Consider the following 15,730-nt stretch of genomic DNA (forward strand, 5'->3'; position numbering starts at 1 on the left):
GTGCAACAGGGAGGTGAGGCGGAGCCACCGGAGCCACCGCGGAAGGCCCCAGTCCCCACCCAGGTGCCTGAGGGCTGAGGCCCGCCCTCTCCTCTCCTGCCGCCACCACCTCCGCACAATTCTGCGAGCGGAACTGCTCAGCACAGGGTGGCAGAGCCAGACGCTAGGGGCCTCGTCTCTAACCTGCCCCGGGCTGCGTCCCTAACCCAGCTGCCTGCTTCTGCTTCCAGCCGTGGGAGGCGGTCCCGCAACAGGGTCTGCTTCCAAGCTCACTCCCAGCTTGCCTTGGGGGGTCCGGGGCTCCACCAGTCACTTCACTGGTGCCCGGGCCCCGATCTGACAGGCGGGGTGGTTCCCGGGGCCTGATCGCCCCGCTCCTCACCGGCCGGGAGAATGGTAAACTCTTGGAAAACACCGGGGACAGCCACTGCTAGCCGAGTGAAACGTGGCCTCCCCAGGCATCTCCTAAGACCTTTCATGACCTGTCCTAGCTGGCCTCTCCAGCCTTGCCCCTCACGGATCCCAGGCTACCCAAACTCACAGGCCCCTTGCAGAGGAGCGCAACTTACCACCCGGCTAGGACTCTACACACGCGGGGACCTCAGGGGTGACACGAGGGGACTCAGCTGGCACCACCCTTTGCAGGCTACGTCGTGGGACGCTCAGCATCCTAGCAAGACCCCTGCTGTCCCTCCAGACTCCGCCCCCCACCGGCTTCTCTGGTGCTGGCTTGTCACGTGCTCCACAAAACCACCTTCACGGAGGTGTAGCTCACACGCCGCAGAACTCACCCTCTCGGAGAGACCGTGACTCAGTGGTCTGTGTCACGTTCGAGCCGTGCGACGGCCTGCACGAGCTGCACAACGCTGCCGTCCCTCCGGGGACACGTGGGTCGACACCCCCGCTCACCTTGGCCACTGCCGGCCGTGGCTCTGTCTCAGCAGACTTGCCTATTCTGGGCATTTCCTATCAACAGAGCCAGACAAAGGGTGGCCTGCTGGGTCTGGTTTCGTCAGGCGTTTTTGTTTTTGTTTTTTTAATTTTAATTCTAAAGTAAGCTCTATGCCCAACGCAGGGCTTGAACTCACCTGAGTCAAGAGCCGTGTGTCCCACCCACCCGGCCCGGTGCACGCCCCTGTGCCGTGCACTCTTCATCTTCGGCACAATCTTGAGGTAGAAACTTCCCCTGCACACCGGTGTCCCTGGCTTCAGCTGTCCCTTCTGTGGCAGCGGCCGGTAACGCCAGGATAAGACAGTCCCCGAAGCCATCAGACCTGCCTCCTCCCTGCGCGACGGGAAGAAGGGGGTGGGGCGGGGTGGGTGGGCACAGGCTCGGCAAGTTCTCGGCCAGGACGACCCTGGCGCCGCACGTCAACACCACCAACGCCCTGCAGACGTTACTTAAAAGTATTTTTTTATTTAACTTTAATTTCTGAGGTAAAATACTTTTTTCTTTCAACTTCCATAACAAAATACAGAGCTATCAGATACCCCTGGAAAAAATATGTATATTATACATATATCTCTATAACATTACATCATATATATATATAATATATATGCGAAAATCTGAAGACTGTATAGAAAGTGGGACGTCTGAAAGGCACTGCACGATGGAGTCGGTTACGTACACCTACGTACACGTACACACTTCCCTCCGCTGCGACGGGCGACTCGCGACGTCCCGGTCACGCGCGAAGGTCTCACTCACAAATCCGTGCCTCACAATTTTATGACTCAAACAACGCCCAGGCATTCAAAACAAATGAACTGATAACTCTCCCCACCCCCCAAAGTGAAAAATAGAACAGTTCTTGAAAGACTGAATCGAAAAAATGTTTAAGCAAAATTAAAACGTTCCATTACTCTTTACAAAACAAAAAGTACAAACATAATCACGGAATAAATAAAAAACGAGGGACACACAGCCAACTGACTACCCGCTTGGTGAGAAGTGCTGTACCCGACTGTGATTTAATGCTTCCGAACGCCTCCTGGCTCACGGAGGACCGGGGCGCAGAGCGTCCCTGCGCGAGCTGGCGAGCCGGCTTAATGCAGTGCAGCCTGAAGACGGGGCTGAAGGGACCTGGGGAGTCGCTTACGGGACACCCCAGCCGTCCCTAAACAAAAAAAAAGGAGCTCAGCAGCGGCTGTTCTTAAGAGATCTGTTTTCTCCTACGGTAAAAGCAAACTGTTTCCATGAACAAGTTCTTAATGAAATTTCCAGATTTATATCTGCAAAGTTTTACGTTTGGCACAGCGAAATTTGGAAACAATCGGGGGAGAAAACGGTCAGGTTTTATCCCCCCCTTCCCTTCTGCTGACGGACAGTGATGAAATGTGCGCGAGAGAAGCCTGGCTTTGTGCCCGACCGGCGACAGGTGCTGCCAGGAGCGGGTCCGGCAGGGTGAGAAAGCACCCCCGACCCCTTTACCCCAGGAAATGCCGATGACTTCCACATTCCCGGTCCCCTTCCTGAGCAAGCCCAAGTCTGGCTCTGCGGGAGGACCCCCGGCCCCGGCCCCGGCGTGCAGCGCGCATCAACCAATGACTCACTGCGGAAGGGCAGTCAAAGGAAACAGTATAACACCAACCAATTCCTTAAAGCCGAAAAACATTTTTCATGGAGTTGAACATTTTTTGAGTGTGGTTTTTCAAGTTAAAAGCAGTGACTTTTTGTTCCAACAGAAGCAGCATCTAGCAGTTAGTTCCGGCACTTGGGTTCCAGGGGGTTCCAGGGATGCCTGCGGATTTCTCTCCCTCTTATTTTAAAGGCCTCAAGTTTCTATTCCTGAGTTCGTACCGACACGTGCCGGCCCTCTGCTCTCGGGGACAGAGCGGGGAGCCAGCCAGCCTCCCTGGTTAGACTGGGCGAGGCCAAGCAGAGAGCCGTCCCGCACCCGCCCGGGCTTGCTTTCCAATCCGAGGTAAGAGGTGCAGAGAGAGAAATGGGCAAAAACATAACCAACCAAAAGGAGCCTGAACAGGGAGCCCTCTGCAGCCCGACCAAGCCCGAGCTGGCGAGAGACCGCGCCCCCAACCCCTTCCCTAGGGAAAGACAAGTCACTATTTGGAATCTGAACTGAACAAGGACGACGCTTGCCAGACGACAGCACGACGGACTCGAGTCTTCCCGAGCCACCGGCCGACCCACTCCCCGGCTGACCGCTTCCCGCCCCGCACGCGTGGGCTCTTTTCAGGAAGATCCCCAACCCCGCTCAGGGACAACCCCGAACGCTGCTCAGGGTATGGAGTCCACTTAGGCTAAGGTGGAGTCGGGGTCTCTCCAGTCCCCAGACGGCGCCCCCGGGCCCGCTTCCAGCCTCCATGGGCCACACAGCCCTCCCCTCTCTCCCCGCCTCCTGGACTCCAGGCAGACGCGAGCCGCCTGGGCACCACCTCCGCGTGCCCGTGACTGCCCGTGTGGACGGGTCCCGCACGGCCAGCGCGGTCACGTGCGCGCACAGGCGAGTGGCTGTGGCTCCTCTGCCCCCCGGGCCGCCCTCCCGGTCCTTCGTGCTGACGGCAGGGGCCTTCCCGCAGAGAAACCGCTCCCGCCTGTGCACTGGTCTCCCGCGCCATCGAGTAGCGTGAGGACGAGAACAATCTAGGCAAGTGGGCGTTGCAGGGATGGCACCACCACAACGGGACAGACGGACGCGGCTCCTTCACTCCCACCAGGCTCTGGCATCTGGCTACCTCCCGTGTCTCTGTCCACTCCGCCTTCAGCCTCTACAAACATCCCCTCACACCCCAGCGACCTTCTGCGCTCCGGGGTTCCATCGGCCCCGAGCTCCCGCCATCCTGCCGTTCTGCTCCCCGGCCCCATGAAGTCAAGGGGGGACCACCGAACCCCAAGTCCACATGTCACCATGTTTCAACATTCCTGGGTTGTCTGAAGAGTTGTCCGTCCCTTTTACAGGTTTATGCTGACAGACCCGTAGCACGTGACTTAAGTGTGTTCATTGTTAAGGCTTCACTTAGGACACGGTCAGAGACCCAGACGCAGCGCAGACATCTCCAGGGTCGGGCTGCTCGGTGGACTCACTCAGTCGCTGCGGTCTGGCTCCCCGAACCCACAATGGAAAAGGAAAAATGAAGATCATTTTTGTGTTTTGTTTTTAAAGGCATCGGGTTGCTTCCTCACGCCCTCTTCTTTCGTCCCTGAACGAGAGCTTACGAGTCCTCATGGCTTTTAGCAGGTGAAGGAGGGGCGCGTGCGAGGGGCCCACAGCCCAGCTGCCCGCCCCCCACGCCGCCGCCCCGCGCCTCGGCCCTCCCAGCCCCCCGGACTGGCGCCGTGGCTCCTGCTTCCTGCAGCTGGTTTTTTGAGAAGGAAAGGAAAAAAAAGCCAAACAACAAAGGAAGAAAGAAAAAAAAAAAAGCGACATCTGAACATCCCCCCGTCCCAGTACGACTGAGATTACCTTCCTCCTCCCCCAAAGGAACACACAGAAGCACTGCAGGCTACACACTCGGTGCAACGGTCTCTCGCTGCTCGGCCTCCCCACCACGCCATACTCCCTTCTCCCTCTCTCTCCGGGCCAAAGAAATTCATTAATGGCTTTTCAGAGATAAATACAATGGAAAATAAAAGTCTGGAACCTGAACTGCAGCGGGACCAGGGGCACCTCGGCCCCCTGGGAGTCGGTCAGAAAGCGGTAGAAGCTTCCTCCCCAGGAAGCAAAGGTGCTTCCCCCTCTCAGCTCACCAGCCTTCCCGGGTGCTACTCACCAGGAAAGAGGGTGTTCATGTCCCCCCTAATTTACAACAGAAGACACCCATCCCATCCCCCAGACATAAAAATACAAGTCTATGCCCCTAGAAGGATCAAACCAGTCTAATTCCCGCCCTCCCTCCCCCCGACCCTGACCTCTCGCTACATAAATACACGTAAGCCTCTGATTACGGGAGAAACCGCTCCCGAGCCGCTTCCAGTCCTAGGCGTCGGCGGCGGCCGTGGCCAGGCCCCGGGGCCCAGGCCCGCTCCAGAGGACCCTGCCGCTCTTGCTCGGCTCTCGGGCTTCGGGGGCGCCATTCCAGCGCCGCTTCAGCCGGAGCTTGGGGGGCATGAGGGCGTCTTCCTTCTTCTCAGGCGCGCTGGGCTCTCTGCCAGGCCTGTCCTCGCTGTCGTCAGTCACCTCTAGGGCTTCTTCACTCGGGCTGCTCAGGGGGCCGGGCGGCCAGACCGGCGCGGCCGGGCGGGCAAAGACGGTGCCCTTCTCCTCCTCTGTGGTCCTGCTCGGCACGGCGCCCTCCCCGCGGGAGGGTTCCTCCTCTCGCCCCGACGGCCGGACACTCTCGGGATCCTTGTCGGAGGCCGGCTCCACCTTAATTCTTGGGGGGACAGGAGCCGCGGCGGGCGCGGTGGCCGGGCCAGACTGCTCACTGCTCTCCGCCCTCTCCCGGTTCTTCCGCCCGGCGGGAGGCGGCTGCAGCTTGATGGAGAACTGGGCTGACTCCTCGGGATGCATCTGGCACTGCAGCGGCGGGACCACGAGTCCTGGGTAGCGGGGAAAGGTCCGGGGACTCAGATGGTAGTTGAACACAGAGCAGGCCTGAGAGTGAAGGTAGTGTTTCATTTCCTCGGGGTTGAAGGAGAAGCAGCTGCTGCCGGTGAAGGGGCTGAGGCCTGGCGACGGGCTGTAGGAGAAGATGGTGGGAGTCAGGGAGAGGGCCGGTGAGATGGGGACGTTCAGAACACCTCCGCGGCCAGGGAGCGGAGAGACCGCGAAGGGACTGTGTGGGTCAGGGTACACCCCAGGCCTGCTGAACAGAGGAAGCATGATGTCAGGCTTGCGTTTCTGATGGCCGAGCCCTCCTGCGACGGAGCTCCGGGAGGACAGGAGATCCACGCCCCGGCGCCAGTCGGCGGCTGAGCCGTCCTCCAGCTCCGGAAGCTCCCCCTTTCTATCAGCGCCATTGCTCGACTCCTGGCCAGAAGCAGCGAGGGAGCTCGCGGAGAACCGGCCCGGCTGCACGTCACTCGGCGGAGAATGGGGGTCCAGAGGTGGGAAATGGAACCGGGAGGAGGCGGTTGGCACTGGTGGCGCACTCTGGGGAACCACACCTGTGATGGTGGAGAAGACAAAGGCCGCTTTAGAGGACTGGCCATGCACCGTCCGCACGGTCATTCATGCTACGTGAGCCCAAGACGTTTCCATCTTGTTATGACAGGAAGCCAACACTCCAGCCGTGCTGACTCCCTCTGCTCCCCGTCTTCCCGGGAGCACGGCTCAGCTTCCACTACTTGAGCCGGCTGACACCTCTCCCTAGCCCTTGCCAACTCTGTCTTCACCCTTTACTGCCTGAGACAAACACTCATTGTTCATCGGGACTCGAGAACATCGATTCCACGAAGGTGGGGACCTCCTACTGTTCACAACGAGACGTAAAGCAGCTTGTGGTTAACACCTCGTTGGGGCTCAGTACACGTCAGCTGAAGGAACGGACGGGTGGGCACATGAGCCTTCTCTCCTCCAACTTGAAGTACTACGTGTAGGTCCCCTGAAGCAATTCTCAGCTCGCTACACCGTCTCCTTTTATGTTCATCGTTTTGGTTTTATCTACCAAGCAAGAAGCAAACTAAACACAAACACTGGAAATGATGCGCGCGGAAAGCGATACATCAGAAGCCCAAAGACTCTGGACCCCACACAGATGGAATCAGGCAAGACCAGATTTAAGAACGAAAGCAGATTAAGAAAGGAAAGGCCGTGTGTTCATTAGGATGAGTTCTCATGGAAGACTTTTTACCATTTCCGATATAAAAATCACCACAGAGATTCAAGTATTTCTCGACCTCTCTGAATCTGTTTTTCTCTAACACATTCTATGCAGCGATCTCCATTCCCATCCTGCTTGCACTGCGACTCAGGCCCCGAGCAGGCTGGGGGACGGTACAGGACCGCCCCCCACCCCCAGTCCCTCTCCCGGGTCGGCCTGCTAAAACCGAAACTCGCCTCAAAGCAGAAACTGACTCCAGGCTAAACACGTCAAATTCAGAGGCCCACAGGTTCTCCACTCCCCCAAAAGGTCCTTCTCTGAACAAGGCCTAAGAAAGGTGTGCCACCAGAGGCCTCCGGGCCCCTTCGGGTTCCTGGGAGGCACCGGGGGCTTCGGAAAGTGAAGCCACGAGGACTTTTTACACTCTGGGTCAGAGACAAGGGAGAAGGAAAAGTAAGAAAACCCCAATGGGGGTATGCTGACCTAGAAGAAGAAACAAAACAGGGCGTGAAGCCTGGCCTGACTGGGAAGTGCCCCCATCAGCTGCCTCCTTCCGTTTCTGAGTTAACGGGCCTTCCTCGGCCGGGACCCTGGGTTTGGCTGTCATGGACATCGTGGCTTCCAAGGCACATGCGACTGAGTGACACTACCAGAGCGGCACTTCCCAAACTGAAGTTCCACAGAAACTGCTCTTTGTCCCCTAAAGCCAATGACCCGATCCTCCAATCAGGAAATGCTGATGCCTGACCTTGCGTGTAATGTGACGGGAATCAAGAAGGTCCCGGGCCCAGAGTCTCTCTCCTGCCGGCCCACTACAGCAGCTAAAATTCTAGCTACGGTCTGATTCATTTGGGTCTGGATGTATGTCAAGAGCTCATCTACTGAAAAGCAAAAAACCACCTTCCACGTGTGCTGAAGGACTACAGGAGTATATGGCGGTGGGGGCGGGAGGGCGGAGAGAAGGGCCTGTCTCCGGAACGATTGACTTTTGTTTCTTTTTAAACTGGAGGGTCCTCCCTTCTTTCCGTAGGGTAAGGCACACTGTACATTTGCAAGAAGAGCAGAAAACACATGGCACGTTCCACACAAACTTAGGGAAGGGGTGACCAAGGAGCAATGCTGGCGGGGCCGCCCGGGACCCTCGCCTCGGACCCAGTGCAGCCACCCCACTGTCTCATGGGGCATGCGGAGACAACAGGTCCAAGGCTTTGTTTGACAAAATAAGCTTCCTGCGTCCACAGCCCTGGAAGCAGACGACCTTCAAGGAGCCACTGGGAAACGGGAGCGGCCGAGCGGAAACATCCGGGTGAGAATCGCAGCTCCCGCACCTTCTGTTCCGTGGCACGTGACCAAATGGCTTTTGGCCCCCTTTGGCAAAATGGAAATAACAAGACCCTTGCCTAGGTTCAGACCCTGGCTCTACCGTTTCCTAGCTGTGTGACTCTGGAACACTTACTTACCGTTCTGTGCCTCCGTTTCCTTATCTGTAAAAGGGACAGCGACAGGACGAATCCTCATGTCACGAAAACTTAAAGGGTAACAGTATCGGCACACGGCAAACTGCGTGTCAGGTATTTGTTAAGACAAGTAATTTTTTATTACACAATAATCACACTTTAAAAGCGAAAACTGTAAAAAGCACATACTGTTGGAATGTGCACCATAGAGGAAACAAGAATTGTGGAGTCGTGTTAAATTTCCCAGGTGTATTAACGTTACTGGGGTCATGGAGGAGAATGTTCTGTACCGAGGGGATACGCAAAGTACACTGGGGACAAATGTCACGATGTCTGTAACATAACCTCAAAATAACTTAAAAAGTACGTGTTAAGAGGAAAAACATATGTGGCAACAGTGTCAATCATTAGTGAATCTAGAGAGGACACATGGTTGTTCACAGTTCTGTTTTTCCCCATTTTTCTATGGGTTTAAAGTTTTCCAAAAGAAAGAAATAGGACCCACCAGGGTGGGGGTAGGGAGGCACGGAGTGAGCTTTCAACCCGTCCCGCCCCGCCCGCTGAGCACTGTTCCTCGTCTCCTCTGGATGTTCCCACAGTTTCTTATGAAGGACAATAAATGTTCAAAAGTACAGAATAATGTACTTTATAGCTTTCAGGAGCAATGACGACATACTGTACGCAGAAGCACTCCCCGCCCCATCTGAGTATCAAGCATTCTACCCCGCACTGTCAGAGGTGAGGAAGTTGACGTGGAGAGGGAGGGAGAGCGCTCCCTTGGCTTCTTACTCTAGACCTCTGGGTCATTTGGGCAGGTACCAGCGCCACCCAGACAGGACCTCTCTGACCTCGGAGTCCACACAGCTCAGCTGCCGAGAGCTCACCACATTCCTCAGGGCTACTCTGAACCGTGCTCAACCTCACCTATCTTATCTCTCCTGCGAACTTCAAGACCTCCTCCATAATCTTTTCTTTTTGTTTTTAGGATGGGCATCCTGGGGGGAGGGGCAGGGAGGAACGCAGGACTGTTCAGCACAAGCTGGATTTCTAGCTCAGTCTCTCAGGAACGGTTTCCCAAGAAGCCGGTCAGCAGGTAACTGCGCTAAACCTGCCCGTGCCCATCTTGGACTTCGCTGTCCTCCATAATCTTCTCATTTGTAAAATGTGAATATTGAGATCCACGCTTTATAGCCAGCCGGGAGAGTTAAAGGTGGTCACTCACAAAAACACCAACCAAAAGTACGTCCGTGAAACAAACACTCAGCAAACGTCATCTTTCCTGACACCGTAAAAGCTGAACCCGGAATATTTGGCCCTTCTGGGTAAATTTCTTTATGAGCTAATGACTCCCGCTCTTTGGTGTTATCTATACCCAGGATGTAAACAACCAAGTACATACCTAAACGAGATGCACATGGCTCTCCCTTCCCTGTGACTTCATTCCCCTAGGAATCAAGCTTTGTTAAGGATCAATGTTGGTCCCACTGCTTTCAGGGAGATGAGACTATGGTAGGCCATTGCCGTTCGGCTAGAAGACCAGAGTCTTCCCAGAGTGAGGATCCAGATTTTCTCACCCTGGACAGGCACATTACTCCCAAGGGCTGATGATGGGTGTTCCCTGTTCCAGGCTGCCCAAGAGCTGGACTTCCAGATTTTCAATAGACAAAAATGGGTCAAAGACATAATAACAAAACCAATGAAGCCCCTTCTGGTGGGGAGTAGGGGTGAATGGTACGGAACACCAACACCATCTCAGAATTGCCGGTATATCCACGTAGAGTCCCAATTCCTCTAGGTACACAGGAAGGGGGCAAGAGCGAAAACCAGAGGAAACGGGATTCCAGTGGCTACAATAGGTCTGATTTCCTAACACTTCTTTCTCAGGCACCAGGAAAGAAAACAGGTTGTAATTAGAGAGATGCATTCCAATACCACTTTTTTTTTTAACACATGCCCCAGGGACAGGAGGGCGTGGCTACAGGAGAGATGAGATGGAACTGTACTGATAGCAGCATCAAGCCCGAACTGCCCTAACTTGTTGTGTGTAGTTAGTGACCTATCTGCAGTGGATCTCAGCAGTATAGTCTCAGCCACACCCTGCTCCGATTTTTCAAGTTTCTTCCGACTCTTCTCTGAGAAGTCAGACTACTGCAGCACAATCAGCTTTCTTGGCTTTAACACACATGGCCACGGAGTACAGACGGACGGGTCAGAAACTAGTTAAACACCATCTACTTTCCTAGGGAGGGAGAGGTCTTGACTCTGAAATGAAACCAACCAAGCCCCTTCAGAGAGACTGGACAGAGGCTGCCCTGAAGCCCCGTGAGGAACTGTGATGGAGAGCTACGCACAGGCAGCCCAGACGGGAAGCCCTGCTGCACTTGAGAGCAAAGAAGGTCAAGTAACCCCAGATCTTACTCTCTGAGGTGCTGGTGCAGATCAAAGACACTGCTTCTCACTGCAAACACAGACCTCCCCTTCTGTGATTAAGGATGCTGTGGTTTTGATGATATTCACTTGATAAGGGAGAGCTTGGTAGTTTCATAGAAAATCGGAAGTGCTTGTAGAAACCGGTTCTCGTCTATGAAAGAGCCGCGGGGCAGGGCGTTAACACTCTGAGTTCTAGACTGAAGGACAAACATGAACCTATGGAACGTAATTCCTGAAGACAACAGAGGAAGAGTATCTGGGAGACGCAGATAATGTGCTCGAAAGAGAACCAAATAAACAACAAATCTCTCGCGATCCAGCAGAGCCTGTCACTCCCCGCCCAGGACAAACAGAGAAACCAGGGCAAGACCATGGGCAAGACCGTGGGGCCAATCCCCGCGACTCCAGTCTTTCTAAAAATCCTTTAACGTGCCAGGTCTTAGACGTGGGCTTTTAAACTTTTTTAGCAACTTGGGGTATCAAACGAAAAGACTTTGCTTCTTACCACTCGACCGAATGTTGATGAATGGGTAGTTGGGCATCACCAGCTTGTTGAAGTTAAATTTATATGTAAACCTTTTCCCTTTTGTTTTATGAAGGATCCTCTTGTTGTAATAGTATCTGTAAAAATAGGAAGAGGAGTCACTGGATCTTCTAACTGACAATTTCCGACACACACAGGTAGCCACTGATCACCAGTTCCCGCTCTAGGCATGACACGGAGACATCACTATTGTTCTCACAGAGCCCGGCCTTCGGATCGGATCGGGGCTAGGAGACTGACTCAATTTTCAAACGAAGCTCTAAGTCCTTGGGTGGAGCTTTACAAAGGCGATCTCACTTTAAGATCCTGAACAGCTGTCCTAGTCCCAACCACCTTTTCCCTCTGTCACACTACAGTTTCAATTCCATAGTCCATTTCCTTCCTGTTCCCCTGTATGTCACTGCCCGGCCCAGGTGGGGGCAGACAAGTCTCTTGGGAGACCTGATCTGGCCAGTCTGGAGGCTGAGCACAAAGTGCAAATGAAGAAACTGCATGACCGTTTTGTGGTGGCAGGTCCGGCAACCACGCACCCTGACGGGGAAGACAGCAGGCAGCCTGGCCGGCTTCACTTTCACAAAGATGCGAGAGAGGCCCCAGCACAGCGGCTGCCCAGCTCTGACATTCAAGCCACTAAGAATGAAGAAAGACGTGGGCCGCCCCGCAGCCTCTGGCCTGGCATCTCCTCGTGCTTACGCACGGCCTTCTGGCCCCTTGAGGGCAAAGAGGTTATGAAATGTAAAAACTGGCAAGGGCAAAATCAAGAACCTGAGAGAAGCTCAAGTGGCCAATCTCTAGACACGTCAGAGCAACCTGTGGACGGACAACCGAGCTCACAGACGTGGGTCTCGAACCGCGAGGTCAGGACCGTTCAGGGAGCCCTCTCCTGCACGCTCCACTGGCTTCGCTCTTCCCAGTTTCTTCCAGGAGAGCCGAAAGAAGAGAAACTCTAACAGACTTCCCACAGGGAAGCCTCAACTAATCTTCTGGATTACAAATGAGCTCCAATCTGTGTTTCACCACACACGCTCGCCCACTGCAGAGCAGAATCGGTTGTCTGTCAGGAGCCAGTGCCAAGCGCGCTGGAATTCCCTCCTACAGAGAACCAAAGATATGCCTCTTCTCCTCCGGTGCCTGTGCCACTCGGATTCAGCAGCTCCTCGACTCCCACTTCAAAGCCACACGTGATTCACGGAGATAGTGCGTCTCTTACTGCCTGACACCCTTTTCATCCAACATTCACCCAGCTTCTTAGTCTCCCTCCCATCTGTTAACAGCACCGGTTTGGGAATCCTGTCCCTCACCTGAGGGCCCGGCTCAGCTTGTCGTAGTTCATCTGGGGCTTGCACTTCCTGCGGCCCCAGAGGCGGGCCACCTCGTCGGGGTCCTTGATGACGAACTCCCCATACTCTCCCTGCTGCCAGGCGATGACATGGCGGAACTCCTCCTTCTGCAGCAGCTCCAGGATGAAGTGCCACAGCTGGATCTGCCGGGAGCCCGGGGACGACTCAGTCTTGTAGGCCCAGTCAGGAAACTGATACCCTTTAACGTGAAAAGGGCAAGGTGCGGGAGTCAGGAGTTAGGTTCACACGTATCCGTATCCCTGACCTCATACTCCGATGCTCAGGATCTCTAGAGCGCTGTGCAAACGTGCCACAGACACCCCTTCGGTCAGCCGCGGCTGACCACAACAGGGGAGAGGAAAGCACGGAGACGTCACCCTTCCTGTGGCGATCCTGTGCTCTGCTAGTGCGGGACACCAGCACCCAGTGCGCCAGCCTCTTGCTCTCTCCTGCATTACTAAATCTCACCCCTACTTTCCTGAGGGCATGAACGTTCCAAAAGAAACAAACAGGAAAGAAGAACTAAGGTTTTAGGGAAACAGAGCTGAAAACCCCTTGTCCCTGAGGGTGGAACCGTGTCTGTCACAGGGAGGAGACGGTAAGGCTTGGGACAAGGTGGTGGCCAGACACGTTACCATACATCCCAGGCAAGAGGCTGTCTAGCCCCGGTCTGACATTTGTGAACAGAGCCCGAGCAGAGAGAAAAGGAAGCCCCGAGGGACATTCCAGGAACAGGAGAGATGATTAGCTTGTGCTCACCTCCACCTCCTTCTGGCTTTTCCACGATGCTACAGCCTGCTTTCATCTTCGCCCTCCTGCTGAGAGACACAAGCCACATCATTACTTACGGTTCTATTTCTTTATTCTCCTCCCAAGCTTTTCTGGCAGAGCCTTTCCCCAAACTTCCTTTCCGTGTCTTCCCTTCCTTATGTAATCCTTTTCCTTTCAAATATGTCACCTCCAAACTGCTAATCCCCAAGTCACCAAACGATGGTCCTCAGGTCATCAGCGTCAAAGGCCGTCATTATCTCTCACCTGACTTTAAGCCACAGAGTGCAAACACCGTGCTCAGTATTTGCTTTCTTCCTCCCGACCAGGCCTTCAGATGTAAGAAAGGAAGGTGCCGTGAAACGGGTCCAGAAAGGCGGCCAAAACAAGCCAACAGTTTCTCTTCTATTACTAGACGGGCCCAGATGCCAAGACACACACGCCTGAGTTCACCCAGATGTACCAGTTTTAAAAAAGAGTAAAAAAACCCGAGTCCGTCTGACTGCAACTCCAGAAAACATCTGATTCTGATTTATTTTGCTGAATTACGGGAGATGGGAGAAGGAAGACTCCTCCCAGTTGGACACCGACCCCCTCCTCCCTGAGAAACACCGCGGGACCCAGGAAGTAAACACGCCACTCTCATCGCTTTGAGAAACAGTTTTACACTTTCTCCCTCTGACGGGAAGGAAGGGAGGCGAGCACTTCTGAGAACCTTCTGTTCCCAAGGCGCCCGGAGCCCTGCTGTGGTCTGAACGCAGCCCGTCCAGGCTTACAGCTCCTCCACGGTGCCCCGCTCCCAGCAGCAGTTCTATCAGTCAGTCCTTCAACAGAACGGAGGGAGGGGTGAAGCTGCCTGAGGGAGAGGCGGCGGAGAGGGCAGCTCTCGGTTCCCCAGGGTGGATGACAGGGCCCCAGCACCCACATTAGCAAGAGCGCTCCAGGCCGGAATGTAGGAGCCTCGGTGGCCTCGGGGCGGGGTGGGGGCAAATTCCTAATCTTGGAAATTTCATCTAAGCTCGGATTCCTCTGGATCCTTGGAGCTCCCCCCCCACGAAGATAACCCGCGAGTCTGCCTGTGAAACTATGAGGACGACACAAACACCCCCGAGCAAGGAGAAAACAGACGCAAAGACACACGCGCAGTCACACACACGAGACACAACCGCCCGGCGCCGAGGCAGCAGCTTCCTCCGCCGCTGCCCCCTTCTCCGCGACAACCCGGGAGGCAAACGCCGCTCCCTCCCCGAGGAGGCCGCCCGGACTCCGGGGCCCGGACGGCTCGGTCGGAAAGCAGGGCCTCCGTCCTGCCGCGGGAGCGCCCTCCAAGCGCACGACTCGGGGGTCCGACCCCGCCGCGGCAAGGACTCGGCCAGGAAGCCTCCTCCCGCACGCCGGCTCCCCGGTCGCCCGTCCACGCCGCCCACAAATTCACCGCGAGGTCGCTCGTCTCGAGTCTGCAACCCCCCGGGGCCCTCGCCCTTCCCCAGCTCGCGGCCGCTCTCGGGAGGGTAAGGCGGGCCGAGGCCGGCGCTGCGGCTGCCCCGCGGCGGCGTGCTGCCCGGAGTCCCGGTCCCCGGAGCCTCCCTCCGTCCTGCCTCCGGCCGGGCCGGCCTCGCCCCGGGGCCCTGCGAAGCCACCGCACGAACGCGCCCCGGGTCCCGGCCGCCCCTCACACACAGGGGGCCTGGTCGCCCCCGCGCTGCCGGCGGCCCGGCCAGGCCGGTAGGCGGCCCGGCCCCGGGGACGCAGCCCGCGAGGCCCAGCGTCGGCCTGGCGACGAGGCCGCGACTCACCTCTCCCCGGCGCGGCCCGTCTTCGCTCCGGTCTCCTCCGCGGCGTCTCCGGCTCCTCCTCATCCACCCTAGCAGGAAGTGACCTCCACGGCCGCTGTCGTCACTTCCGCCCCCTGCCAGGGGCGGGGCCGGGCTGGGGCGGGGCCCAGTCCTCGTCCATCTCCTCGCCGCCTTGGCCGACTTCCGCCGCCCCGCCCCTGCGCTCCTCCCGTCGGGCGCCGCGCTGCGTCATGCCGCGGCGCAGGTCACGCACGCTCGCGGGGGGGCGGTGCGGGCCCGACTGACGGACGGCGGGGCTTGGGGACGCGCGGCCGGGCGGGGGTGGAGGGGAAGCGTGGCCCGAGGCCGTCCTGTCGCCCACCCCGCGGGGGTCGGAGCGCTGTGCCCGCCGAGTCCCCGTGCGCCGGGTTCCGGGCCGGGTGTCCGGGGCAAGCGCTGACCGCCTCTCCCCCAGTGGCTGGGAAACGTCTCCCTTTCCTTTCCTTGTGCCCCGTTACCGCGCGAGCGGTCGCGAGTGTCTAGTGCAGGGCGGTCTGGGCCGGGCCGGAGGCTCGTCCGTGGGGAGGGCCGCCAGCAGCTGCCCGGCCTTCCTCCCCAGCTCGGGGCCCACCAGGGGCGGGAAGGGGAGGAGGGGTCGGCAGGGTCAAGAGAGGGGCGCGAGCGCCGAGA

The 15,730-nt window shown here is 56.8% G+C and overlaps 1 protein-coding gene across 3 annotated transcripts; it reads right to left on the bottom strand.

Annotated features, from left to right (window-relative positions):
• Positions 1 to 1,393: 1,393 nt before the first annotated feature.
• On the bottom strand, positions 1,394 to 15,146 carry ETV3 (ETS variant transcription factor 3). Of its 3 annotated transcripts, none has more exons than XM_044266632.1 (5): positions 15,062 to 15,146; positions 13,257 to 13,312; positions 12,459 to 12,696; positions 11,119 to 11,234; positions 1,394 to 6,070 (listed from the first exon to the last, which is right to left on the bottom strand). In XM_044266632.1, exons 2-5 carry the CDS (start codon positions 13,300 to 13,302, stop codon positions 4,941 to 4,943), a joined length of 1,530 nt encoding a protein of 509 aa, XP_044122567.1. In that variant the 5' UTR covers positions 13,303 to 13,312; positions 15,062 to 15,146; the 3' UTR covers positions 1,394 to 4,940. The 3 variants fall into 3 exon arrangements, with proteins under 3 accessions (XP_044122567.1, XP_044122566.1, XP_044122568.1); XM_044266631.1 differs by having other exon boundaries at positions 13,257 to 13,315; positions 15,062 to 15,139; XM_044266633.1 differs by lacking the exon at positions 15,062 to 15,146 and adding an exon at positions 13,533 to 13,938.
• Positions 15,147 to 15,730: the final 584 nt, after the last annotated feature.

Source organism: Neovison vison, chromosome 10 (assembly GCF_020171115.1).
Source record: "Neovison vison isolate M4711 chromosome 10, ASM_NN_V1, whole genome shotgun sequence".
NCBI classification, from domain to species: domain Eukaryota; kingdom Metazoa; phylum Chordata; class Mammalia; order Carnivora; family Mustelidae; genus Neogale; species Neogale vison.